The 24,597-nt window shown below is 31.5% G+C and overlaps 1 protein-coding gene and 1 long non-coding RNA gene across 7 annotated transcripts; one reads left to right on the top strand and one right to left on the bottom strand.

Annotated features, from left to right (window-relative positions):
• Positions 1-1,467: 1,467 nt before the first annotated feature.
• Positions 1,468-20,845, bottom strand: LOC105113003 (uncharacterized). The gene is made up of 3 exons (XR_839871.1): positions 20,295-20,845; positions 15,142-15,146; positions 1,468-1,478 (listed from the first exon to the last, which is right to left on the bottom strand). It is a non-coding gene; the product is annotated as an uncharacterized LOC105113003 (long non-coding RNA).
• NAC075 (NAC domain containing protein 75) lies at positions 18,031-23,790 on the top strand. 6 transcript variants are annotated; one of them, XM_011008967.1, is made up of 8 exons: positions 18,031-18,237; positions 18,779-19,039; positions 19,211-19,388; positions 19,681-20,246; positions 20,853-21,155; positions 21,878-21,988; positions 23,152-23,237; positions 23,393-23,790. In XM_011008967.1, the coding sequence occupies exons 2-8, from the start codon at positions 18,914-18,916 to the stop codon at positions 23,400-23,402; spliced, it is 1,380 nt and encodes a 459-aa protein (XP_011007269.1). In that variant the 5' UTR covers positions 18,031-18,237; positions 18,779-18,913; the 3' UTR covers positions 23,403-23,790. The 6 variants fall into 6 exon arrangements, with proteins under 6 accessions (XP_011007269.1, XP_011007268.1, XP_011007270.1 ...); XM_011008966.1 differs by lacking the exon at positions 18,031-18,237 and adding an exon at positions 18,244-18,334; XM_011008968.1 differs by lacking the exon at positions 18,031-18,237 and adding an exon at positions 18,244-18,485 and having other exon boundaries at positions 21,899-21,988.
• Positions 23,791-24,597: the final 807 nt, after the last annotated feature.

The raw sequence follows: 24,597 nt of genomic DNA, 5'->3' as shown, positions 1-24,597 counted from the left end.
TGTGAAAATTGTCAAAAGATTGATACTGGTAAAAAAGTTTTGTTTTATAATTCTCAACTCTATTCATTACCTAGAGAGCTAAGATCAAGATGGAACAATCCTTATGGGACCTATGATATTGAGAATTCAATGAATGACAATGATTTTAAGGAAAATGGACATCGTTTGAAAGCTTATTTTGATAATTTTCCTAGTGAAAATGAATCAACTGGTTTGAATGATCTTATAGATAAAGGTTGATTATTTTGTTTTTCTTACATTGTTTTTGTGTTTCTTTTTGAGTGATTTTTGCTAGTTTCTCTCACCCCGGTCAAATGGCGGATAACGGTACTCCGTGACTTAAGTCGGTTCTTTCAGTTTCCCACAATAACTGATATCTGTGTATATATTTGTGCAATTTTTTTTGAATCTCTCTTCTAATTCTCATTTAAAAATGGACACTAATCTTGAAAAATTGAAAAAGTATTTTCCCGCTTTGCCTCAGAATGCGATTACAAAAATTTACCGCGCTAGATGTGCAAGATTGAGATTGTTAATGAATCATGGAATTCCTGAAGATATTCGCTGGTTGAATGAAGCAAAGGTCCGATTATCAGGTGAGTCTTCTAACTCCTTCATTTCACACATGCCTGGAACAGGTAAAAGCACTTTTACAAAGAAACGTCGTGCAAAACAACTAGAAATCTGTCATCGATGTGCTAGATGGACTTGTAATACACAATGTCGTTCTTTAGGAATGGTATCTATAAACCGTGAAGATAAAATACAATTCATTAAGGATGACCCGAGTAAGGAGTCTTTAGATAATCTTCTATTGACTCTTGAGACGCATCCTAGTGGAGATGTGCATCGTGTAATTCATGTTTTATCGCCATTATTTCATAAAGAATATGATCGACTTACTCTTGAGAATCTGACTAAAAAAGACCATGTTTGCCAGTTTTTAAGAAAATTAGATGGGAAGCCTATCCCCGACCCATTGAGGGCGTTTAAGCTGTTCTTGGACGTAAAACCAAGGGAAGATGTGAGCCACAATCACAACTGCGATTTGAATTTTAGTTTCTAAAAACTTGTGTCTTTTGGTTTTATTATTGTGTTTTGTTGTTACTTTTATTTGTTTTCGTGTGTTTTAGGTTTGTTAGTGTTCGTTATTTCAGGTGATATCTTCTATACTCTATCTTTCTATCTTTAAACATTGAGGACAATGTTTTGTTTTAGTTGGGGGGAGAGGGTAATAGCTAAAAAAAAAAATTGTGTTTTCTATTTCATAAAGCATGTGCAAAATTATTGTTACTATGATGGCAGAGTAAGCAGAACTTTTATGACTCTTGAGACACATCTTAGTAACCATTCTTAATAAGGTTTATCATAATACTTCTTGAAATATTTAGGTTTACAAACTCTCGCATTATTATCACTTAATTCTGCTCATATACTTATTTAACATGTATTCTTAAACCTTAATTTACACACACACACTTTAACATATGATTGTGGGTTGCATATTGGATTATTACATTATTTATGTTCATTTGTTAAAGGTAACAACTAAGGGAAAGGGCTTGTATATAATTAAAAAAAAAAGAAAAAAAAGAAAAAAAATGTAGATAATAAAAATATAGATAAGTTTGGTTTCGTAGCCTCCCTAACCTAAGCAATTAAGCCCGAAGGGGTGTTTTAACACCTACTACCCTAAAGTCAACTGACTTGGGAGCTATTGGCCCAACGCTTGTTACATGGGTTGAGGAGAAAAGCTTAAGGAAATCAAACATTGCACTATCTACATATCAATATCTGCGACCCGAGTTACTAAGCTCGTAGGGGTGTCTTAACACCTAATGCACTAAAACAAACTGGTCTGGGAGTCATTAGCCGAAAGCTCGTTACATGGGTTAAAGATGCATGGTGTTTTTAAATTATATGTATATATATTTAAAAAAAACAGAAGAAAAAAAAAAGACAAAAATAATAATCCCAACCCAAGGAAGTTAACCTTAAACATTAGAACAAAAATTTTGTTTTCTTCCAAGAAAAGCCTCATAATTATGTGTTGATGCATTGAGCACAAAAGAAAGGTTTATGAATATCTTGTTAAGAGGTATTGAGCAGGTATATAAATTTAACGAGAGTTTGTTTATCTGGATAGATTAATGGAAGTTAAATGATGAATACCTTGCTTTGTGGAATTTGCAAATTGTTTTTCTATTTTAACGCTTTGATTACTAGGGACTAGTAATAAGCTGCTTGGGGGGTGTGATTAGTACTTAAAAATGCATTTTTATCATGGTTTTATATCATCATTTTGTACTTGAAGTATCAATAACTCCTTACCTAAAACATGTTTTATAATAGTATATCTAATAATATAAGATACCTTTAATTTGTGGTAAATGTTCATTTTAAATGCAGGCCTATCACATAAATGAAAGGATTGATTGATGACTTTAAGAACTTAAATTGCAAGGGCAAAAAGATGACCAAAATTAGAAAAGAGATGTCGATGCAATTCAAACCGGAACACTGATCGGTAATTAGGTCATATCTAGAGCTATAGATCTCAGATTTAGGTCTACTTTATATGGATGGAAAGGTAAGATATAGACCTACAACTTTCATATGGAACCCAAGATCTAAAAAGCCATTTTCAAGTCTAAATTATTGCAACAACAAAGAAGCCCGAAGTTGTCCTCCAAGTGTTATACAACATAAATCAAGATTAGTCATTTAACAAGCAAAGTATTAAAGAGTTAACAAGATAACAAATACAAAACATGTTAGTATCAAACATTAAAGTCCATATTAAGTTTACACTATACTTATTCTTACCCCATTAGTGTAACCTTTTTACCTTGACATAATAAACTTAGCTAGACATAATGAAAGAAAGAAAAATAAATAAACAAAATAAGAACATAAATAAGATAAAAGTTAACTAAGTAAGTGAAAGGAAATGAAAGGCATAAACTTGATATTAATGAAAGCAAAGCATAAACATTACAAAAAATAAAAAGAGAGAAAGCAAGAGCATGATCTTGATCTGGAGACCAAGATGCCTAAATGCATAGCAAATGCCTCCTTTTATAGGCCAAAATTAGGAACTATTAATTTGATGACTAATTGATGAGTGAGTGGCCAACTCTTGACTTGGTGACAATCCTTATCTTCTCTTATCTGCCCAAAACATTATTGATAACATCAAAATTGGAGCCACTCGAAAACATAAATGTTGTAGACAATTATCTCAGCTTTCTTTTGTAAAAAATTCAACTCATTTTGACTTATAGAACTCCAGATATGGCCAAAATACTGAACAGTACTCGGGCTGGAGGACAGATTCGGGCTTTTTTGTTGTTGCTATAATTTGGACTTGAAAATGGCCTTTGTAGATCTTGGGCTCCATATGAAAGTTGTAGGCCTATGTCTTACCTTTCCATCTATATAAAGTAGACCTAAATCGGAGATCTATAGCTCTAGATATGACCTAATTACCCAATAGTGTTCCGGTTTGGATTGCACCGACATCTTTTTTCTAAGTTTGACCATCTCTTTATCCTTTCAATTTCAGTTCTTAAATTCATCAATCAATCCTTTCATTTATGTGATAGGCCTGCATTTAAAATGAACATTTACCGCAAATTAAAGGTATCTTATATTATTAGATATATTATTATAAAACATGCTTTAGTTAAGGAGTTATTGATACTTCAAGTGCAAAATGATGATATAAAACCTTGATAAAAATGCACTTTTAAGTACTAATCACTAATTGATTTGTAAAAGTGCTTACAGGAATAGTTGAAGATGTGTTAGTATAAGTTGATAAATTCATTTATCTTGTGGATTTTATTGTCCTGGATACACAAACTGTTGAAGCATGTAATTTAATTCCTATTATTTTAGAACATCCATTTCTTGCAACTTCTAACGTATTGATTAATTGTATGAATGGACTGATGAAGATATCATTTGAAAACATGACATTGGAGATGAATATTTTCAACATTTGCAAGCAATCTGAAGATAATAATGATTTACAGGAAGTGGACTTTATTAAAAAATTAGTTCACGATCAATTTGAAACTATTTCTAGTGAAATTAAATTTAATGAATCTAAGAATTTGCAAATGGTTTATTTTCAGGAAGAATAAAAAACAAGTAATTAGAGACCACAAATTAAAGAGTTGGCACCACGATCAATTGAGTCTATACCTTCGTGTGTTCAACCATCAAAACCTGATTTGAAGTTATTATAATTCAATCTCAAATACTTATTTTTGGGAGAAAATAAAACTTTTTTAGTAATAATTTCTTCCAAACTTAATGCACATCAAGAAGGTAAGTTATTACAAACTCTGAAAATGCAAAAAAATGCATTAGGATGGACCACAACTGATATAAAAGGAATCAGTCCTTTGATTTGCATACACAAGATTTATTTAGAGGAAAATGCTAAACCCTCTAGAGAAATGCAACGAAGGTTTAATCCTAATATGAAAGAAGTAGTGAGGAATGAAGTCTTTAAGCTTCTAGATAATGGAATCATTTATCCTATTTCTGATAGCAAATGGGTAAGTCCTATCCAGGTTGTACCCAAGAAGTCTAGATTCACTATGATAACAAATGAGAAAAATAAGTTAATTCCAACTAGGACTGTTACTGGTTGGCACATATGCATTGACTATAGGAAACTTAATTCAATGACTAGAAAAGATCATTTCCCCTTACCTTTCATGGATCAAATCCTAGAAAGAGTTGCAGGTCATGAATTTTAGTGTTTTTTAGATGGTTGTTCAGGTTATAAGCAAATTGAAATTGTATTGGAAGATCAAGAAAATACTACTTTTACATGTCTATTTGGTACATTTGCATATTGAAAGATGCCTTTTGGATATATAATGCATCAGTCACATTTTAAAGATGCATGCTTAGCATATTCAGTGATATGGTTGAACGTTTTGTTGAAATTTTTATGGATGATTTTTCTGTTTTTGGCAATTCATTTGATGATTGTTTGACTAACTTAGAAAAGGTTTTGAGCAGATATGAAGAGAATAATCTTGTGCTGAATTGAAAAAAATGTCATTTTATGGTAATAAACGACATTGTACTTGATCACATTGTTTCATCGAAAGGAATTAAGGTTGACAAATCTAAAATCGAGTTAATTGCCAACTTGCCAACACCAAAATCTATTCAAGATGTTAGATCATTCTTAGGACATGCTGGTTTTTATAGAAGGTTCACCAAAGATTTTATTGTTATATCTAAGTCATTATGTAACCTTTTAACAAAGAAAAATATTTTTGAATGGACTAAACAATGTGAAAAAGCCTTTGTTAAACTTAAAAACTTGCTTACTTGTGCTCCTTTTATTCAACCTCCTGATTGGTCATTATCTTTTGAAATAATATGTGATGCTAGTGATTATGTTGTGGGTATTGTTTTGGGACAAAGAAAAGATAAGAAACCTTACGTGATTTACTATGCAAGTAAAACTTTAAATAGTGCTCAAATCAATTACACCACCACTAAAAAAGAATTACTTACAGTAGTATTTGCATGTGAAAAATTTAGGTTTTATCTTTTCGGTTCACCTGTTGTTGTTTTTAGTAATCATGCAGCTTTGAAATATCTTTTTTCAAAAAAGGATTCTAAAGCTAGACTAGTACGATGGATTTTATTACTTCAAGAATTTGATATCACAATCAAAGACAAGAAAGGCATAAAAATGTTATCGCGGATCATTTGTCAAGATTGACAATAGACTCGAGATCTGACATCACATTAATCGATGACTACTTTCCTGATGAATCCTTATTTTTTGTCTCTACAATCCTTGGTTTGCTAATATTGTTAATTTTCTTGTTTCAAGATATTTGCCAACTCATTGGATTACCCAAGATAAAAAAAAGTTCTTAAACGAAGTGAAGAACTTTGATTACAATGACCCTTATTTATTTAAATATTATCGTGATCAAATATTTCAAAAATGCATTCCTGACAATGAGGTAAGTAGTGTCATTAAATTTTTTTCATTTTGAGGCATGTAGGGGTCATTTCTCATCAAGAAAGAAAACTACAAAAATCTTAGAAAGTGAATTTTACTAGCCCACTATGTTCAAGGACTCACACGTATTCTGCAAGACTTGTGAAAGTTATCAAAAGTTGGGATCTATTTCAAAACATCACATGATGCCTTTAAATCTTATTCTTGTCATCGAGATCTTTGACTGTTAGGGTATAGATTTTATGGGTCCATTTCCTCCATCATTTGGTTTTTTGTACATATTAGTCGTAGTAGATTATATTGCAAAATGGATAGAGGCAATTCCAAGTTGAAACAATGATCACAAAAAGTGATAAAGTTTTTAAAAGAAAATATTTTAAGTAGATTTGGAATCCCTCGAGCCATGATAAGTGATGGTGGAACACATTTTTGTAAGTCATTTAAGTCTTTAATGAAAAAATATGGAATCACACACAAAGTTGTCATCCCTTATCACCCCCAAACAAGTAGACAAGTAGAACTTACTAATAGGATGATCAAACAGATCTTGAAGAAAATAGTGAACCCTAATAAGAAAGATTGGTCTTTAAGACTTAATGATGCACTTTAGGCTTATCAAACTACTTATAAAATATCATTAGGTATGTCACGTTATAGACTAGTCTATGAAAAATCTTGTCACTTGTCTGTGGAACTTGAACATAAAGCTTATTGGGCTATTAAAGCTTTCAATTCAAATCTTGATGATGCTAGTTAGTTGTGAAAATTACAAATAAATGAGCTTGAAGAAATAAGAAATGATGCATATGAAAATTCAAGAATTCATAAAGTAAGAATCAAGGAGTTTTATTACAAGAAAATATTGAGAAAAACATTCAATGTTGGTCAAAAAGTTTTACTTTATAATTCTCGACTTCATTTATTTCCTGAAAAACTAAGATCAAGATAGAGCGGTCCTTTTTATTGTGAAACATGTGTATCCATATGGGGCTTGTGATATCGAGAATCCAAAGAATGGTAATGTTTTCAAGGTAAATGGACATTGTTTGAAAGTTTACTTTGATAATTTTTCAATTGAAAATGACTCTATTGAATTAGGTGATCATTTATATAAAAATTGATATTTTTTCTCACATTGATTTTGTGTTTTCTTTTAGTGTGACCTTTGTTTTGCTAGTTTTTTTTCCCACCCCGGTCAAATGGTAGATAACGGTACTCTATAACTTAAGTCGATTCTTTTAATTTTCTATAATAGCTGATATCTGTGTATATATTTATTCAATTTTTTGCTATTTCTCCCTTCTTTACATTTTTTCTCATTTGAAAATGGACACCACTCTTGAAAAATTTAAAAAGTATTTTCCTACTCAGCCTCAGAATGCGATTACAAAAATTTACTGTGTTAGATGTGCAAGATTGACATTGTTTATAAACCATGGAATTCCTGAAGTTATTCACTGGCTAATTAAAGTAAAGCTCTGATTATCAAGTGAGTCCTCCAATTTTTTCATTTCATACATGCCTAGAACGAGCAAAAATATTTTTGCAAAAAAACATCATGCAAAATAACTGAAAGTTTGTCACAGATGTGCTAGATGGACTTGTAATGCAAAATGTCATTCTTTAGAAATGGTATCTATAAATCGTGAAGATAAAATATAGTCTTGTAATGCAAAATGCAAAATGTCATTATTTAGGATGGCTTGAGTAAGGAGTCTTTAGATAATCTTCTATTAACTCTTGAGATGCATCCTAGTGAAGATGTGCATCATACATGCTAGATATAGTCTTGGGAATCTGACTAAAAAAGACCCTGTTTGCCAGTTTTTAAGAAAACTATATGGGAAGCCTATCCCCAACCCATAAAGGGCGTTTAAGTCGTTCTTGGATGTAAAACCAAAGAAAGATATGAGCCACAATCACAACTACATGTATATACACATGTTAACTACTTGTACATACACATGTTTAAAAAAAATAATAATAAAAAAGAGAGAGAGAGAGACTCTAGCTGGTCTACATATAGGTGGTATGATTGCATTTTCACTTTCTCATCTATAAATTCTTCTCTTCCTTCCCTTCATTTCTATTCAATCCACACATTCCACAGATATCAAAGTGTGTAGAAATGACAAGTTCCTTAAGTTATCAAATATGAAATATTTGTATTTTTGGTGGATCTAGTCCTAGGAAAGAAAAAGAGTTTTTAGAATCAACAAATCATCATGGTCAGGTATTAGTTGCAAGAAAGATTCATTTGGTGAATGGAGGAGGCAGCCTTGGGTTAATGAGGGATGTATCAATAAATGTATTTTTAGGAGGTAGTCAAGAGGGTTGTCCTCAAAGTGTTAGCGAATGGAGATATTATTGGAACAACTATTGGAGAGGAACTACAAGTCTCCATAATGTCTGATTAAATGAATATAATATTTAAACATATTAATGTCTTCATTGCCTTGCTAGGTGGTCTAGGCACATTGAAAGAGATCTTCATATTTTCTTTTAGGCCCAACTTTACATTCACCATAAACCCATAGGTTTGTTAAATGTTAATGTTATTATGATAAGTTGTTGTCGTTTCTTGATCATACCGTGGAACAAGAATTCCTAACATATTCAGCATGACAAATCATAATCTCTATTGCTACTACTGAACAATTGATTGACCAACTACAATCTTTCATTGTTATAATTGATTCTTCCATGAGTCGTATAAATTGTTATAATTGATTCTTCCATGAGTCGTATAAATTGGTCAACTAAGGACAGCAGTAAAAGGTTTACATTGGATTTGAGCCTTCATTTGTGAAATGATTAGTACTTAAAAGTGCATTTTTATCATGGTTTTATATCATCATTTTGCACTTGAAGTATCAATAACTCCTTAACTAAAGCATGTTTTATACTAATATATCTAATAATATAAGATACCTTTAATTTGTGGTAAATGTTCATTTTAAATGCAGGCCTATCACATAAATTAAAGGATTGATTGATGACTTTAAGAACATAAATTGCAAGGGCAAAAAGATGACCAAAATTAGAAAAGAGATGTCGGTGCAATCCAAACTGGAATATTGTTCGGTAATTGGGTCATATCTGGAGCTATAGATCTCAGATTTAGGTCTACTTTATATGGATGAAAAGGTAAGACATAGGCCTACAACTTTCATATGGAGCCCAAGATCTAAAAAGGTCATTTTCAAGTCCAAATTGTAGCAACAACAAAGAAGCCCGAATCTGTCCTCCAGCCCGAGCACTTTTCAGTATTTTAGCCATATCTGGAGTTCTAGAAGTCCAAATGAGCTGAATGTTTTACACAAGAAACCTGAGACAATTTCCTACAACTTTCATGTTTTTGAGTGGCTCCAGTTTTGACGTTATCAATGACATTTTGGGCAGACAAAAGAAGATAAGGATTGTCACCAAGTCAAGAGTTGGCCACCCACTCATCAATTAGTCATCAAATCAATAGTTCCCAATTTTGGCCTATAAAAGGAGGCATTTGCCATACATTTAGGCATCTTGATCTCCAGATCAAGATCATGCTTTTGCTTTCTCTCTTTGTATTTTTTTGTATTGCTTATGCTTTGCTTTCATTAATAACAAGTTTATGCCTTTCATTTCCTTTCCTTTACTTAGCTAACTTTTATCTTGTTTATGTTCTTATTTTGTTTATTTATTTTTCTTTCTTTTATTATGTTTAGCTAAGTTTATTATGTCAAGGTGAAAAGGTTACACTAATGGTGTAAGAATAAGTATAGTGTAAACTTAATATGGACTTTAATGTTTAATACTAACATGTTTTGTATTTGTTATCTTGTTCACTCTTTAATACTTTGCTTGTTAAGATCTTGTTCACTCTTTAATACTTTGCTTGTTAAATGACTAATCTTGATTTATGTTGTATAACACTTGGTACAACAAATGCTTGGCACTTTCATAGCCCATACTGTATGGTATAACCGACACCTGAGCTATGAAAGGAACTTGATTTATTGTTAATATAAGTTATAATCATGAATGCTTGATGAGATTTACAAGTATTAGCATTAATCGAGTAAGATGACTAATGTAATCATGTTAACAATCTATAATCTGATTGGAACCTACTTTGTGTGTGGTTTTCAATTGAATAATGATAAAAGTTTATACTATACTTATTTGACATACCATTAGTGGAACCTCTAACCTTGACATTTGTTATTATCATTATTTAATCCTTACATTAATATTCCATCTCAAAGTTCTTATCATCTTCTTCTTCTTCTTTTTCTTTTCTTTATTATTATTATTATTATTATTGTTATTATTATTACAATTGTTATTGTTATTATTATTATTACTATTATTGTTGTTGTTGTTGCTGTTGTTATTGTTGTTGTATTATTATTATTTATAATTTGTACAATTAACCTCCTTGTGGTTCGACCCCGGTCTTGCCGGGTTATTTATTACTTCGACACTCCTGCACTTGGGAGAAGACATCAATCTTTTAGTCGTGTCATGAAACCTTGTGTTTTATTATTTTGTTTTGCTACTTTTTATATTTGTTTAAGTGTGTTTCAGGTTTGTCAGTGTTCGTTGTTTTAGGTGATATCTTCTATACTCTATCTTTCTACCTTAGGACATTGAGGATAATGTTTCGTTTTGGTTGGGGGGAAGGGGTAGTAGTTGATATTTACAAAAAAAAAATTACGAGCTGTGTTTTCTATTTGCAAAATCATTTTTACTAGGATGGCAGAGTCAAGGAGTTCTTTTATTAAAGTTACTCTTAAGATGCATTCTAGTAAACATTCTTAACAAGGTCTATTATAATACTTCTTGAAATATTCAGGTTTATAAATTCTCGCATTATTATCTATTGCTTCTGCTCATATATTTATTTAACAAGTATTTTTAAATCTTTATTTTCATACACACACTTTAATATATGATTATGGGTTGCATATTAGATTATTACATTATTTATATTATTTTGTTAAAGGTAACAACTAAAGGAAAGGGATAGTATATAATTTGCAATAATAATAATAATAATAAATGTAATAAAATAAATAAATAAAAACGTAGATAAGTTTGGTTTCGTAGCTTCCCTAACCTAAACAATTAAGCCTGAAGGGGTGTTTTAACATCTAATATCCTAAAGTCAACTAACTTGGGAGCTATTGACTCAATGCTTGTTACATAGGTCGAGGAGAAAAGCTTAAAGGAATCAAATATTGCACTATCTACGTATGAGACCTTGTTATTAAGCTTGAAGGAGTGTCTCAACACCTAATGCCCTAAGAACAACTGGTCTGAGAGTCATTAGCTGAAAGCTCATTATATGGGTTAAAAATGCTTTGTGTTTTAAGTTATATATATATATATATATATAAGATAATAATCCCAACCCAAGAAAGTTAACCTTATATATTAGAACAGAATATTATTTTCTTCTAATAAAAGCTCCATCATCTATGTTTTTATACATTGAGCACATAAAAAAAAGGAAGAAGGTTTATTAATATCTTGTTTCAACAATATGAAGCAGATATATATAAATTTAATGAGAGTTTATTTATTTGGATAGAGTAATAGAAATTAAATGATGAATGTCTTACTTTAGAGAACTTGCAAATTGTTTTTCTATTTTAACACTTTGATTACTAGGGACTAGTAATAAGCTGGTTAGGGGGTGTGATTAGTACTTAAAAGTACATTTTTATCAAGGTTTTATGTCATCATTTTGCACTTGAAGTATCAATAACTCCTTAACTAGAGCATGTTTTATAATAACAAGTCTGATAATATAAGATACCTTTAATTTATGATAAATACTTATTTTAAATACAGGTATTCTCACAATTCAAAGGATTGATTATTATGATTAACTATTGGAAGTGAAAGAACAGAGAAAAGGCTAAACTTACGAAGGAGATGTCGATTCACTTTAAATTCGAACATTGTTCAGTCATTGGATCATATCTAAAGCTATAGATCTTAGATTTCACATTAATTTATATGAATGGAAAGATAATAAATAGGCTTACAACATTCATGGGTGTGGAAAGACCTAAATTTTCCATTTTCAAATTCAAAGTTTGGCCACAAAAGAGAAGTTTGAATTTGTCCTGCAATCCAGCCCAAATACTACTCAGAGTTTTATCCATAACTAGAGTTTTAGAAGTCCAAATGATTTGATATTTTGTAGGTGGAAGGAAAAGATAATTTACAACAACTTTTATGAAGAACACTGCCAAATTCTGATTGTGGTCTTTGACCGACATCGTTATTATAAGAGGAAGTTGATTTATGGTCAACATAAGTTAGCATCATGAATACTTAATAAAATTTATAAGTATGGTGTTACGTAAATAAGATGATTAATATGATCATGTTGATAATTTATAAAGAGTTTATACTTTACTTATCTCTAATATTATGAGTGTATCCTCTAACCTTGACATTTGTTTTTATCATTGTATAATCTTTACATTAATCTGACATCTCAAAGTCCTCTTTAACTCATCTTTACCACCACCACCATTATCATTGTTGTTGTTGTTGTTGTTTTTATGATTATTATTATTATTATTATTATTTATAACTTATATAGTTAACTTTTCTATGGTTCGACCCCAGTATTGCTAGATTATTTATTACTTTGACACTCCTGCACTTGGGATAAGACATCAACTCTTTGATCGTGTCATTACATATTATAATGAAACCTTTTTTTTTTTTGTATTTTTCCACCTAGATAGGTCACCTATTATATGAGACCACTTCTATAAAAAAAAAAGAAGCAACTCTCTATATTTTCACCATTGCTTGGAACAATGAGACCATTTGCAAGTTTCCTTACATTTTATTATTAGGCAGGTCGCCTGAAAAAATCAGACCATTTGCAAAATCCTTCGCAATTCTTCTTCCTATTGGGCAGGTCGTCTAGAACAATTAGACCACTCATGAAACCATTTTCGTGTTTTATTCTTCATGGGGCAGGTTACTTGGAAAAGTGAGACCACTCACGAAATCCTTCGCATTGCTTCTTCCTATCAGGCAGGTCGTGACATGACTAAAATATTGATGTCTTCCCCCAAGTGTTGGAGTGTCGAAGTAATAAATAGCTCAGCAAGACTAGGGTCAAACCACATGGAGGTTAACTACATAAATTATAAATAACAACAACAACAACAACAATAAATAATGTTAATAATAAAAAATTATGAGGACTTTGAGATTTAAGATTAATGTGAAGATTAAATAATAATAAAAAATATCAAGGTTAGAGGATCCACTAATGGTATTTCAAACAAGTATAGTATAAACGCTTTATATTACTCAACTTGAAACCACAAATAAAGAAGGTTCCAATCAGATTATAAATTGTTAACATAATTATATTAGTTATCTTTTTTGAATAATGCTAATACTATAAATCTTGTCAGGTATTCATAATTATAACTTATGTTAACAACAATTCAAGTTCTTTTCATAGCACAAATGTCGGTTTTATCATATGGTTGAGCTATGAAAGTGTCAAGTATTTGTTGTACCAAATGTTATACAACATAAATCTAGATTAACCATTTAACAAGTGATTAGTATTTAAAAGTGTATTTTTATCAAGGTTTTATATCGTCATTTTGCACTTGAATCATCATTAGCTCCTTAACTAGAGCATGTTTTATAATAACAAGTCTGATAATATAAGATACCTTTAATTTATGGTAAATGCTTATTTTAAATGCAGGTATATCTTATAATTTAAAGGTTGATTGTTGTGAATAATTATTGAAAGTGAAAGGACAAAGAAAATACTAAGTTTAAAAAGGAAATGTTGATTCAATTCAAATTCAAACATTGTTCAGTCATTAGATCATATCTAAAGCTATAGATCTTGGGTTTTAGTTTGGTTTATATGGATGGAAAAATAAGAAATAGGCCTTCAACTTTCATGAATAAGGAAAGACCTAAATCTGCGGTTTTCAAATTCAAAGTTTAGCTATAAAAGAGAAGTCAGAATTTGTCCTGCAATCCAGCCCAAACACTACTCAGAATATTACCTATAGTAGGAGTTGTAAAAGGCCAGATAATGTGAAATTTGGTGGGTGGAAGGAAAAGATAGGAAAGGCGTCGAAAATTTTGTTACTTCACTTTTAATTACCCTTTTCCTGTAGCAAGGGTATATGAGAAGCTCGCGCACACTTGCAAAGAAAAATATAGTAATCGGGTTATTGGTTTGAACTAGTAACCAGGTCGGTTTAGCTAGTTTGAACCAGTAACCTTGCTGGTTTGACTGGGTCTAGCTTAGCCTACATGGCTAGGCTAGATCCAACCCAAAATGAAAAAAAAGCTTGGGCTGGGTTTGGGCTTTAAGCCCAGCTTGTTCAAATTATGTTTGCTAAGGTTATGCCTAATAAAACACATTCTTATACCTTGACCATAATTTTTATACTCATTCTAATTTTATATTTGACCAAACAAATTCCTTTTTGATAACAGAAAATTCAAAACATATTCAGGGACATTTGTTGATTTATTTGTGAGCTTTTCGCACTTTTTTTTTGTGTTTGTATTTTTTTATAGATGTGCTAAATCTGTGGACTACTACTATTAAATGCAAATATGCCGTGCAATGTTTTTTTTTACTTCCATTTAAAAAGGGCAAATAATAATAAAGGATAAATAAGAAAAAAATGACATAGAAAATTTCTTATTCAAATTCCTTTTTTGTGAAAATATTCACTAACGCTAGAGTTGGGAGTATCGTATTTTTTTGGATTTGTGTGATATTTATCAACACTAGAGTTAAAAATATTCGTAGGAATTATTCTCTGACGCTAGAGTCAGGAACATGAAAGGAAGAATAAAAAAAATAAAGGAAAATGAGAACAAATTCTTAACAATTTTAGACAAAACCAGTAATGTAGTCTACCTTAGGTATGACGCTTAAGGGATGATAGCATCTTTTTTTTTATGTAACCAATTTCGTACTATAGAATCTTTATTGACCAGTTAGGATCCTAATGGCCATAATACTAGGTGACAACTCCTTGAACAAAACCTTTCCCCTAAAAGAACAAGATGTTAAATATTTGTTTTTTTTTTTCCAATCAAGATATAATTTTTTAAATGGTCGCCACTATATCTAGGTGTAACATTATTCATTTAAAAGAACTTTTAAATAGAGGAGATTTCCTCTTATTTATAGTTTTGCCACTAGTTTATTATGTCTTGTATTATTTATGCACTTTACTTGGTTTTTATATCTAAAATCTAAAATCTTCCTGAACTTCAACTGAACTGATTTGAAATAAAAGTAGGCAAACATGCTAGAAGACTACACATAAAATTTCAATCTGATATAATTATTAGATTAAAAGTTATGAGCAATAACATAAAATTAGTCAATTTATAAATTTCAATAAAAAATATGATTTTCTTCATTACATCCTTACATAAGTCATTTATAGATCTTTGAAATGATTTTTTTATTCCCAAGATATTTTTATATATCTTTTCATTATTTATTTTATTTACAAACTTGTTTCACGGTAACATAACTGATTTTTAATTGGTGCTTACACCATCATTTTTTTTATTTTATTTTGTACAATACTTTCTTATCCTTTATTTTTCACTATCATATTAATTTCTTAATATTATTTTTTTATTTTTTTATTCATCAAAACCCGTTATCGGTTTTGTTGTTATTATAAATTTTAAATTAAAATTTATAATTCCTGTAGGTACCCATCTATAAATCATGGAGACTATTCTTTTCATTTCAAATCATATTTTTTAATATTTATATCATTTATTATTTTTCTTTTCATCCCAAATTTATATTGCTTGTCGGGTTATTTTTACCTAGATTTTTATATTTACATGTTGGTTTACACAATTATCTAGTTAATTATTAGAATGGTGAGATTCGATCAAGACCTGACTTTAGACATTGGGCTATTGGTGAATTCACAATATCAACAAATTAATGAGTAAATTAATATGGATAAGTATATTGATTATAATATTGAATCATAGGTGTGTTTATAGCCGATTAATAATGAGTTGTAGCTCAATTCTTTTTAGTATCCTTTCTCCTTTCAATATCTCGAATTAAAATCTCTCTTATGTAACCAAATATTAGTGGTGGTGGTGGGAGATTATACGGAGAGGGAGAGGGAGAGGGAATGGATTTAAATCCCATAAGCAACATGAGTTATTTTCAAAATAAAAAAATAAAATCTCTGATATAAAACTGCATATATAATATCCAAGGTTAATAAAACTATTTTAGCTAATAAAAACAAAACAAGGTTCAAATCCTACTCTAAACAATTTCTTTTGTACTCTTTGATGCAATCACGTATGATCATATTGATTGGTTCAATTCTCTAAATTGTCTACCTTCAAACCCAGTCCAACACAAGCCCAGCCCAGGGTCAATGGGTTTTAGATTCAACTTATCCAGCAAAGCTAGGGTTCATAGCTATAGTAATAACATAAAGAACACAAAGAACAGTTAATTATAATTTATTTCCCATAATTTATCAAAAGTAATTAATTAGTTCCTCTATTATAAAAAATAATTAAAGTTTTTTTTCACTAGCATTGACCATCTTCAATTACTTTTCAGAAATGCCTTATTTTCTAATTAAAATTTGTTGTCTTACCTCCTTTTCTTTCCCTTTTAGTATTTGTCAAAAAATAATAATAAAATAATATATATAACGAAAAAAATCAAGTTATTATTTTTTATTTGACGGTAAGAGTATCAATCAAGATTAAATTTCTCTTATAACGATTTTAAGAGCACAATCCCCTCTCCCGATATCAACTTGATGTACTCAAATGAATTTAATAAATTCATTTGGATTCTAACTCCAAGATTTATATAAAAAAATAAAAATAAAGAAGGGAACAAACTAACTTCTTGAGGTTACCAAGTTATTAATGGATTGAAAACTTTAGAAATTACATTTATAATTGTTGTATTATGAAAATTAATTAATTAGTTTTATAAAGTATGATAGGTATTAAGTTATAATTAATTCTTAAAAAATCAAGGAAGAATTAGTACTGGATTAAGTGAAAACTGAACCACATGAGGCTACTACTGTTATACATGCATGTATATATCTGTGTGTGTATATAATGATTTTAAACTATATTAGTTATAATAAGGAGGGCTGGTGGTGGTCCATCAAGTACACTGCTTATTTGCCTTGCATATCAAGCAACCTCGTAATTCCTCTCTCTCCCCCCCCCCCCCCCCCCCTCTCTCTCTCCCTGTGTGCAGCATTCATGGGAAAGAATCATGATCGTAATAAGCACTCTAGCCCAAAACCCATGTGAGCAGACCTTCCTTTTTCCCTGTATTTCTCTTTCTCCATGATATGTACTCTCTCTAGACAAAATTTGCTCTTTTTTTTTTTCCCGTAGAAGAAGAAGAAAAAGTTTGATCCTTTATGCCAAATTTGAACAAAAATTAAGTATATATGACCATGCAAAAACCTTGTTTATGAGGTAGCTGGCACTTACATATTCCTTTCTCTCTATCTTGATCAATTGTGGATAAATATCTGCACCCCCCTTTAGAGCCACAAAGATACAAACTAGTCGAATTATATACTAGTAGAAAACAATTTTAAAGATTAAAACAAGATACTTATACACTAGGTTTTTATTAAAGTAATAATATACTATATATATGCTTTTCCATAGTTAAATTAATGAATTAATATAGCATATAAATCCAGATGCATGGTGTAGGTGTTTTTTTTTTTTTTTACACGTGAAAGATTGAGTTTCCACTGTTATGATCTTAAAAATACTCCCTTTTCATGAGTCTACAAATTCAGAATAATTTCATACTTTTTCTCATACTTATCTCAAAATATTAACTCAAATTTTTTTAAAAATAATACAAATTGCCTTAAGCCCTTGACCTTTCGGCTACCTAATTCAATTTCTTGATATTATGATTATTGTTTATTATATAGATGTATGTTTTTTTAATGGGTGGCTTAAATAACAGCTATGAAATCCGTTTCTTGCCTTTTGCTTTTGTAGTCAAGCCCTCAAAACAAAAGGTGTATGAGAGAGAAGGTTCTTAAGCTTTAGAAAATCCAACTCTGTGTGTGTGTGTGTGTGTTTTTTTTTTTTTTTTTTTCTTTCTTTCTATCTCGTATAAACTGCTTACAGCAGCTTACTTAAATTAACAAAGGCTCTTAAAGGTGAGTACCTAGCTACTTTTCCTTTATCTCACTGGCTTCAGTTAAAGTGGCAACTAGAGAGAGCGATTTCTGGTGATTTCCATGGTTAAAGCAGCAGGTTTATAGCTAAATCCCACGGCCACAGTTTCCTCTTTTAATTTCCTTCTCTCTTCTATCCTCTCTTACCTCAACTAGTTTTCTTTTCCTTTATTTAACGAAGATATTTTATATCTATAATTCTGTTTTGCGAATATTAATTTCTCATCTGGGTACGAAGTCCTTCTTCTTCTTCTTCTTCTTCTTCTTCTTTTCTTTGTGTTGAAAGTATTATATTTGTTGAGTTAATTTAATTGTTCTTCGTTCAATCAATATCTAGCATTACTATAGTTTTCTTTTTGATCTTATCATATTTCATCCATATATTTTGGTTTTCAAGACCATATTAATTATGATCATCTAGCTAGGAGTGTATGTACATATCAATTATGTACTGTTTTTCCTCTTTTCCCTCTTGCTAGTTTACATTTCAACAGATCTCAAACTCATGATTTGTGCTGTATAGATATATAGCTAGCCGCGGGGATATGAGTAGCAAGCTGTTGTTCCGAGCTGATAAATTGAAGAAAGATTTTAGGAGTTATACGTTTGGGAGAAGGAAGATATAATATAGCATCAGCTGTGTGATCGAAAACGAGCCATGACTACTAAGAGTAATATGGCTTCCATCAGCAGCTCTAATCTTATCGATGCAAAGCTTGAAGAGCATCAGTTGTGTGGATCCAAGCAGTGCCCTGGGTGTGGACACAAGCTGGAAGGAAAGCCGGTAATATGGATAATCTCCTGATATTCATTCCTTCGAAACAGATTTTTTTTTTCCCATCTTCCCTTTTCTTTTTGGGCATAAATAAATTAATTCTTTGGGAAAAATTGTTCGTTTTAGATTTTTAAGTTGAGCTTTTGTTTTAACTTTGATTTGAGTGGAGTTAATTTGCAGGATTGGTTAGGTCTACCAGCAGGAGTGAAATTTGATCCAACAGACCAAGAGCTTATAGAACACCTTGAAGCGAAGGTAGAGGCCAAAGACATGAGGTCTCACCCTCTGATAGATGAGTTTATCCCTACAATCGAAGGGGAAGATGGGATTTGTTATACCCATCCTGAGAAACTTCCAGGTCAAGATTTTCAAAACAATTATCACCTATCTCTCTCCATTGTTTGTTCAAAGTTGTTAGGTTTTGACATTTTATATAATATATTCTTAAATTAAAATTAAAAATAATTTAAAACCTAGTAACATATATATATATATATATATATATATATATAGGCAGGCTTTGCTACAAGCGTTAAATATATCCTTCTCTTGTTAATTTGTTAAGACTTTGGAAGAATTGTACTATGGCGTCGCAGTTTGTTGCACCTAAGCGAACCTAACTTTGATTTCCCCGTAATCTTTCCATGCAGGAGTCACAAGAGATGGGCTAAGCAGGCATTTCTTCCACAGACCTTCAAAAGCTTACACAACTGGAACAAGAAAGAGAAGAAAAATTCAAACCGAATGTGACTTGCAAGGTGGAGAAACTAGGTGGCACAAAACAGGCAAGACAAGGCCAGTCATGGTGAATGGGAAACAAAAAGGGTGCAAGAAAATCCTAGTCCTCTACACCAATTTTGGCAAAAATCGAAGACCCGAAAAGACTAATTGGGTCATGCATCAGTACCACCTTGGTCAGCTTGAAGAAGAGAAAGAAGGAGAGCTTGTGGTTTCTAAGATATTCTATCAGACACAGCCAAGGCAATGCAATTACACTGATAGAAGTGCAACCATTGGTGAAGGAAGCAGCGAACCTAGCAGCAGAAGAGACAGTGGTAGTGGGAGTTGTTCTTCTAAAGAAATAATTCCTCAAAGAGACGAAATCTCAGGAACTGGGCCAGTTGCTGTGTCAATATCAAGTTGCACTGCCTTGGATATTCATCAATTGAAATCTGATCATTTTGGCTTTACTCCATTCAGGAAGAGTTTCGATGAGGTATAATATGTGTTTTTCATTCACGCGCGCGCACGCGCGCGCACACACACATCTTCTACACATTCTTTCGTATATGTATGCATCAACAAAGCATTTACAGACAATATTGCATGTACTGCACACACGCGCGCTCACACACATATATACATAGAAAGACACTGTATTCTAAATAGTAAAAATTGAGATGAATGCAACGCCCTTCTTGTTTCTAGCATCTTTCTAATATTCATGTATCACGCAAGATATATAAATGAAAGTAAAGAAAGAGAAATAAACCAAAAAAATTAAAAAATAAAATAAAACTCTAGCTAGAGTTACTTTTCTCTTTGACCATTGCTTGCAAATTCAGCATGAAAATCTCTTTGAACCTCACTTGATTATCTTCGTCAGCTAACTAAACCACCGAAGAGACCGAGTCGTGAGTTTCAGTGCACATTAATGAAAACGAAACCGATATTAAAATTAAAACTGATAGAGTGAGCAAAGGCATGTAGAGGGAAAAAAAGTGAAGTAGGAACCGAAGGTAAAAAAAAATAGATCTTCACTAGAAGATGTCTGAAAATGGACTAACTATCAAACTTCTTATTGGGGTTGCGTCCTTTTCAGGTGGGGATAAGAGAGGCTTCAGTAGCAAGGGAAGCCTCGGCGTCAGGCACATGCGATGAGATTCAGGAGCAGCATCAGAGGCCACATCATGTGGCCCATGATCCCCATCAACAACAGCAGCTGCAGCAGCAGCACCACCACCAGACGGTGCATCACCAGATTGCGACGGCGGCCTTCCACATCAGCAGGCCTTCCCATCCGATCTCCACCATCATCTCTCCACCTCCCCTCCACCACACCTCCATCATTCTTGATGAGGACCCATATAATGTATCCAGACTAATGCTTCAAAACGAAATCCAGGTATTTAAGCTGATCAACCTAATTATTAACTACATGTCCTCAACTTTCTTTCAAATTTAACGACAACTAAATTGAATCACATTCTAATTAATATGACTTCCCAATTTTATTTATTTTTTCCCAACAGTACCAAACTTCTCCGCACTGGAACATGAAATTTTAATGCACGTCAGTTCACATAAAGTTGTCACCACAAGGTTCAGGACACTGTTCGTCAAATTAAAATACTTATCTCTCGGGCAAAACGAGAAAAAAAAGAAAAAGAAAACGAAATAAACCATGCATAGATGGAGTTTGACATGGTGCGGGAAGGTCAGGGAAGGAAGTTGATAGCCATGGTGATATATATCGGAGCCAGCAACGGCATCTTGACTCTCTTTCTACCTCCCCCTCCTCTCTCTATCTCTCTCTCTCTCCGCCCAAGAATTAATGCACTGCTAGTTGCATTTTATGTTCTGTGTTTTTCTTTTGTTCCTTTTTAATTTTAGGAGGAATTCGGGGATCGAAAGTAAAAGTTCCCTGAATAAATTTTCACCCTCAAATGAAGAAAGGGGTGTTGGCTATTTTGTTGTATATTGGGAAATTACGTAGTAACTTTTAGTGCCTACTCAGTTGGTGCCATAAACTGTCTTCTTACTTTACAAAACTCTCTGAGGACATGATGTTTAATAATGATTTTTTCTTCTTTTTTTTCTTGATATATTGTGGATAAATGAATGCAGCAACAGCAGCACCAACAGCAGCAGCAGCAGCAGCATCATAAACTTGGAGGGAGGTCTGCATCTGGTTTGGAGGAACTCATAATGGGTTGCACTTCAACTGATGTAAAAGAAGTGAGTATGAACTTTTTGACCCTGAAATCCATTTGCCATAAATTCCAGCAAGGAAAAGAATAAAGAAAAGGTGAAAAAGCTTATATATTTAAAATAAAAAAGAAAAGCAATTTGATTTAAAACCATTTTCGTTATTACTGGCTGAGAATCTGAGATTACAGTTATTTTTAAACTAAAGATATGGAATCAGAAACCTTTTCTTTTTCTCTTTTCTTCTTTTTCCTTTCATGCTTCTGAGGTTTTAATATGATGCATGCATTAATAGCCTAGGAAGAACCTTTTTGTTAATTACTTCACTAGGAAGGTTTCATTATATTTGTTGAAGATTTCAATATTACAGTGTAAATTGAAATTAAAAACATTAACTTAATCACAAACTTACTAACAGTTGCTTAATTCCTTGCAACAGGCAAGGGCTGCACCTTTCCTTCTCCTCTCAAATGAGGATGAATGATAAACATTTTTTTCCTAGTTTGGGTGTTATATATCAGTTTGCTAAGGAAAAAGAAAAAGAAAAGAAATGTAGCCCAAAATTAAAGCAGAACACAATTCGAATCAAAATCCCTCAGACCATTTTAATTTGTCTAAAAACTAAGATTTTGAAACGCCTTCTTTTGTCAATTTACAAATTCTTGTAATCGCTACAAATAATATAATTTTGTTTTCAAACCTCATCGTTTATGTTTTGTTTTTTCCTTGAGATAGTTTCTTATCAAGCTATCATAAATTCAAAATCTATCATCCTTATTTTTCTAATTAAGTTAGAAAAATTAGGTGTGTTACAAACAGATTCTTGATGTTTAGCCCAGTAACATAAGTTTCTGGGTTTTTAAATAGATTATTCAACACTATTATATATCTATCTAATTTGTTTTAATAAAATAAAATATGCCAGAGAGAGAAATTAAAAACAAAAATTGAATAACAAGAGGAAAGATTCGATGTTTCCAACAAAATATTTTTATATAAGAAAGGTTGATGATAGCGACATCAAAGCTTTTTATCATGCGTGTCCTCTCGATATAATACAGTATCAGACAATCTTATCGTGGAGGAGATTGAAAGGACAAAGGAGGCAGCTTCATTTGTTTTGTTTTTAAGTGAAAATTTTCTGTTCAAACCAGAGCCCTAGTTATTTCTCACAAGCTTGCGTTTTATTGCAGGAGTCATCCATTACAAACCCACAAGAGGCAGAGTGGTTGAAGTACTCTTCCTACTGGCCAGACCCTGACAACCAGGATCATCATGGGTAGGACCAGAGAATAAACAAAACCCCCACAGACACTATCATTATCGTTGCCATCATCATGATTGCTTGAAGCTACCCTTATGTTCTTTTCTATAAGAGGACCAAGAGATCATCTTATGTGGTCGCTCTTTTACTTTATTATTACATGCCTATAGGTTGGTCTAGTGGCTCTCAACTGAACTAACTGTTCAACAGTCCATGTTGGAAAGAAAGAAAAGAAGAAGAAAACAAAGAAAGAAAGAAAAAGGAAACCAAGAAAGGCTGCTCTCTACTGACAATATAGAAGGAGAAACAAAGACCCAAAGCAAAATCTTCGTACATGAAAATCATCACCATCATGATTACGCTATCATCCTTTACGTGCCGGTACTTATTATTTTATTTTTTAACACCTTCTGCCTAAGTTCTTTTATTGTTATTACAACAGAACTATATACATATAGCGAATAGGTTGTGCAAATTGCAGGAAAAACTATGTTAATTTATTCTGCTTATTTCATCTTAAAGTAAAGGTATTACTCTCTTCTCAGCAATGAAAAATGTGTTTATGATTTGTTTATATTCACTAATAAAAAATTAAAAATATTTTATCAGCATTAAGAACAACATTTCATTGATGCATGAATTGTTGATAGAATTATTAACTAAAACATTTTATTAGCATGTTTCGAGATTTATCTTTCATTAGCAATTCAAATACCAACGAAAATGATAACAGGATATCTACATTAAAAAAATAAGTTTTTATTGGTCATTTTATTGTTGGCATCTTCAATGCCATCGAATTATCCATTGCATATTTTATTGAAAATGCCTAAACTTTTTGTAGATTTCCAACAAAATTTATGCAAATATTTCCAATGAAATGGCCAACGGAATTCCATGTTCATTGATGATTCCATTAACGTTTCACTATTTTTTTATTGTTTAGTTTAAATAAATGCAAATGTATTTTATCTCACCCTAAACTCACAACAACAACAAAAATCACATTCATAGCATAAATGTATCTCTGTAACAAAAAGAATTTTAATAAAAATTTCACCATTCATCTAAATATTATACACATAAATATTCTATATAAGACATAAATTTCAACAAAGATGGAGGTTAAAGGGGAGGAAACAATCCTACAAATGTAAAGTCATATATGCATGTTATTTCTCTCGATATATCCTATTTTCTTGTTTTAACCACGCTTTTATTTCTTCCTATAAATTGGGCAACTAAATAGATAGTTCTTTCTCACCCTTTTTTTGGACTAACTCATCAACGTCCGATGATGTTTGGTTTGGGTTGAAACATGATGTTCCTATAATTAAAATAATACAACCTACAATTATTTCTAAGCTCAATGTTG

This window comes from Populus euphratica, unplaced genomic scaffold, assembly GCF_000495115.2.
Source record: "Populus euphratica unplaced genomic scaffold, PopEup_1.0 scaffold714.1, whole genome shotgun sequence".
Lineage (NCBI taxonomy): Eukaryota > Viridiplantae > Streptophyta > Magnoliopsida > Malpighiales > Salicaceae > Populus > Populus euphratica.
Note: the sequence above shows the minus strand (reverse complement) of the source record. Positions and strands in the feature narration are given on the sequence as shown.

Bases quoted from the DNA above. Each gene is read 5' to 3' on its own strand.
- NAC075 (XM_011008967.1), top strand. From the start codon at position 18,914: ATGACTACTAAGAGTAATATGGCTTCCATCAGCAGCTCTAATCTTATC. The intron at 19,040-19,210 runs GTAATATGGATA...GTTAATTTGCAG, and splicing joins ACAAGCTGGAAGGAAAGCCG to GATTGGTTAGGTCTACCAGC. The intron at 21,989-23,151 runs GTGAGTATGAAC...GTTTTATTGCAG, and splicing joins CTTCAACTGATGTAAAAGAA to GAGTCATCCATTACAAACCC.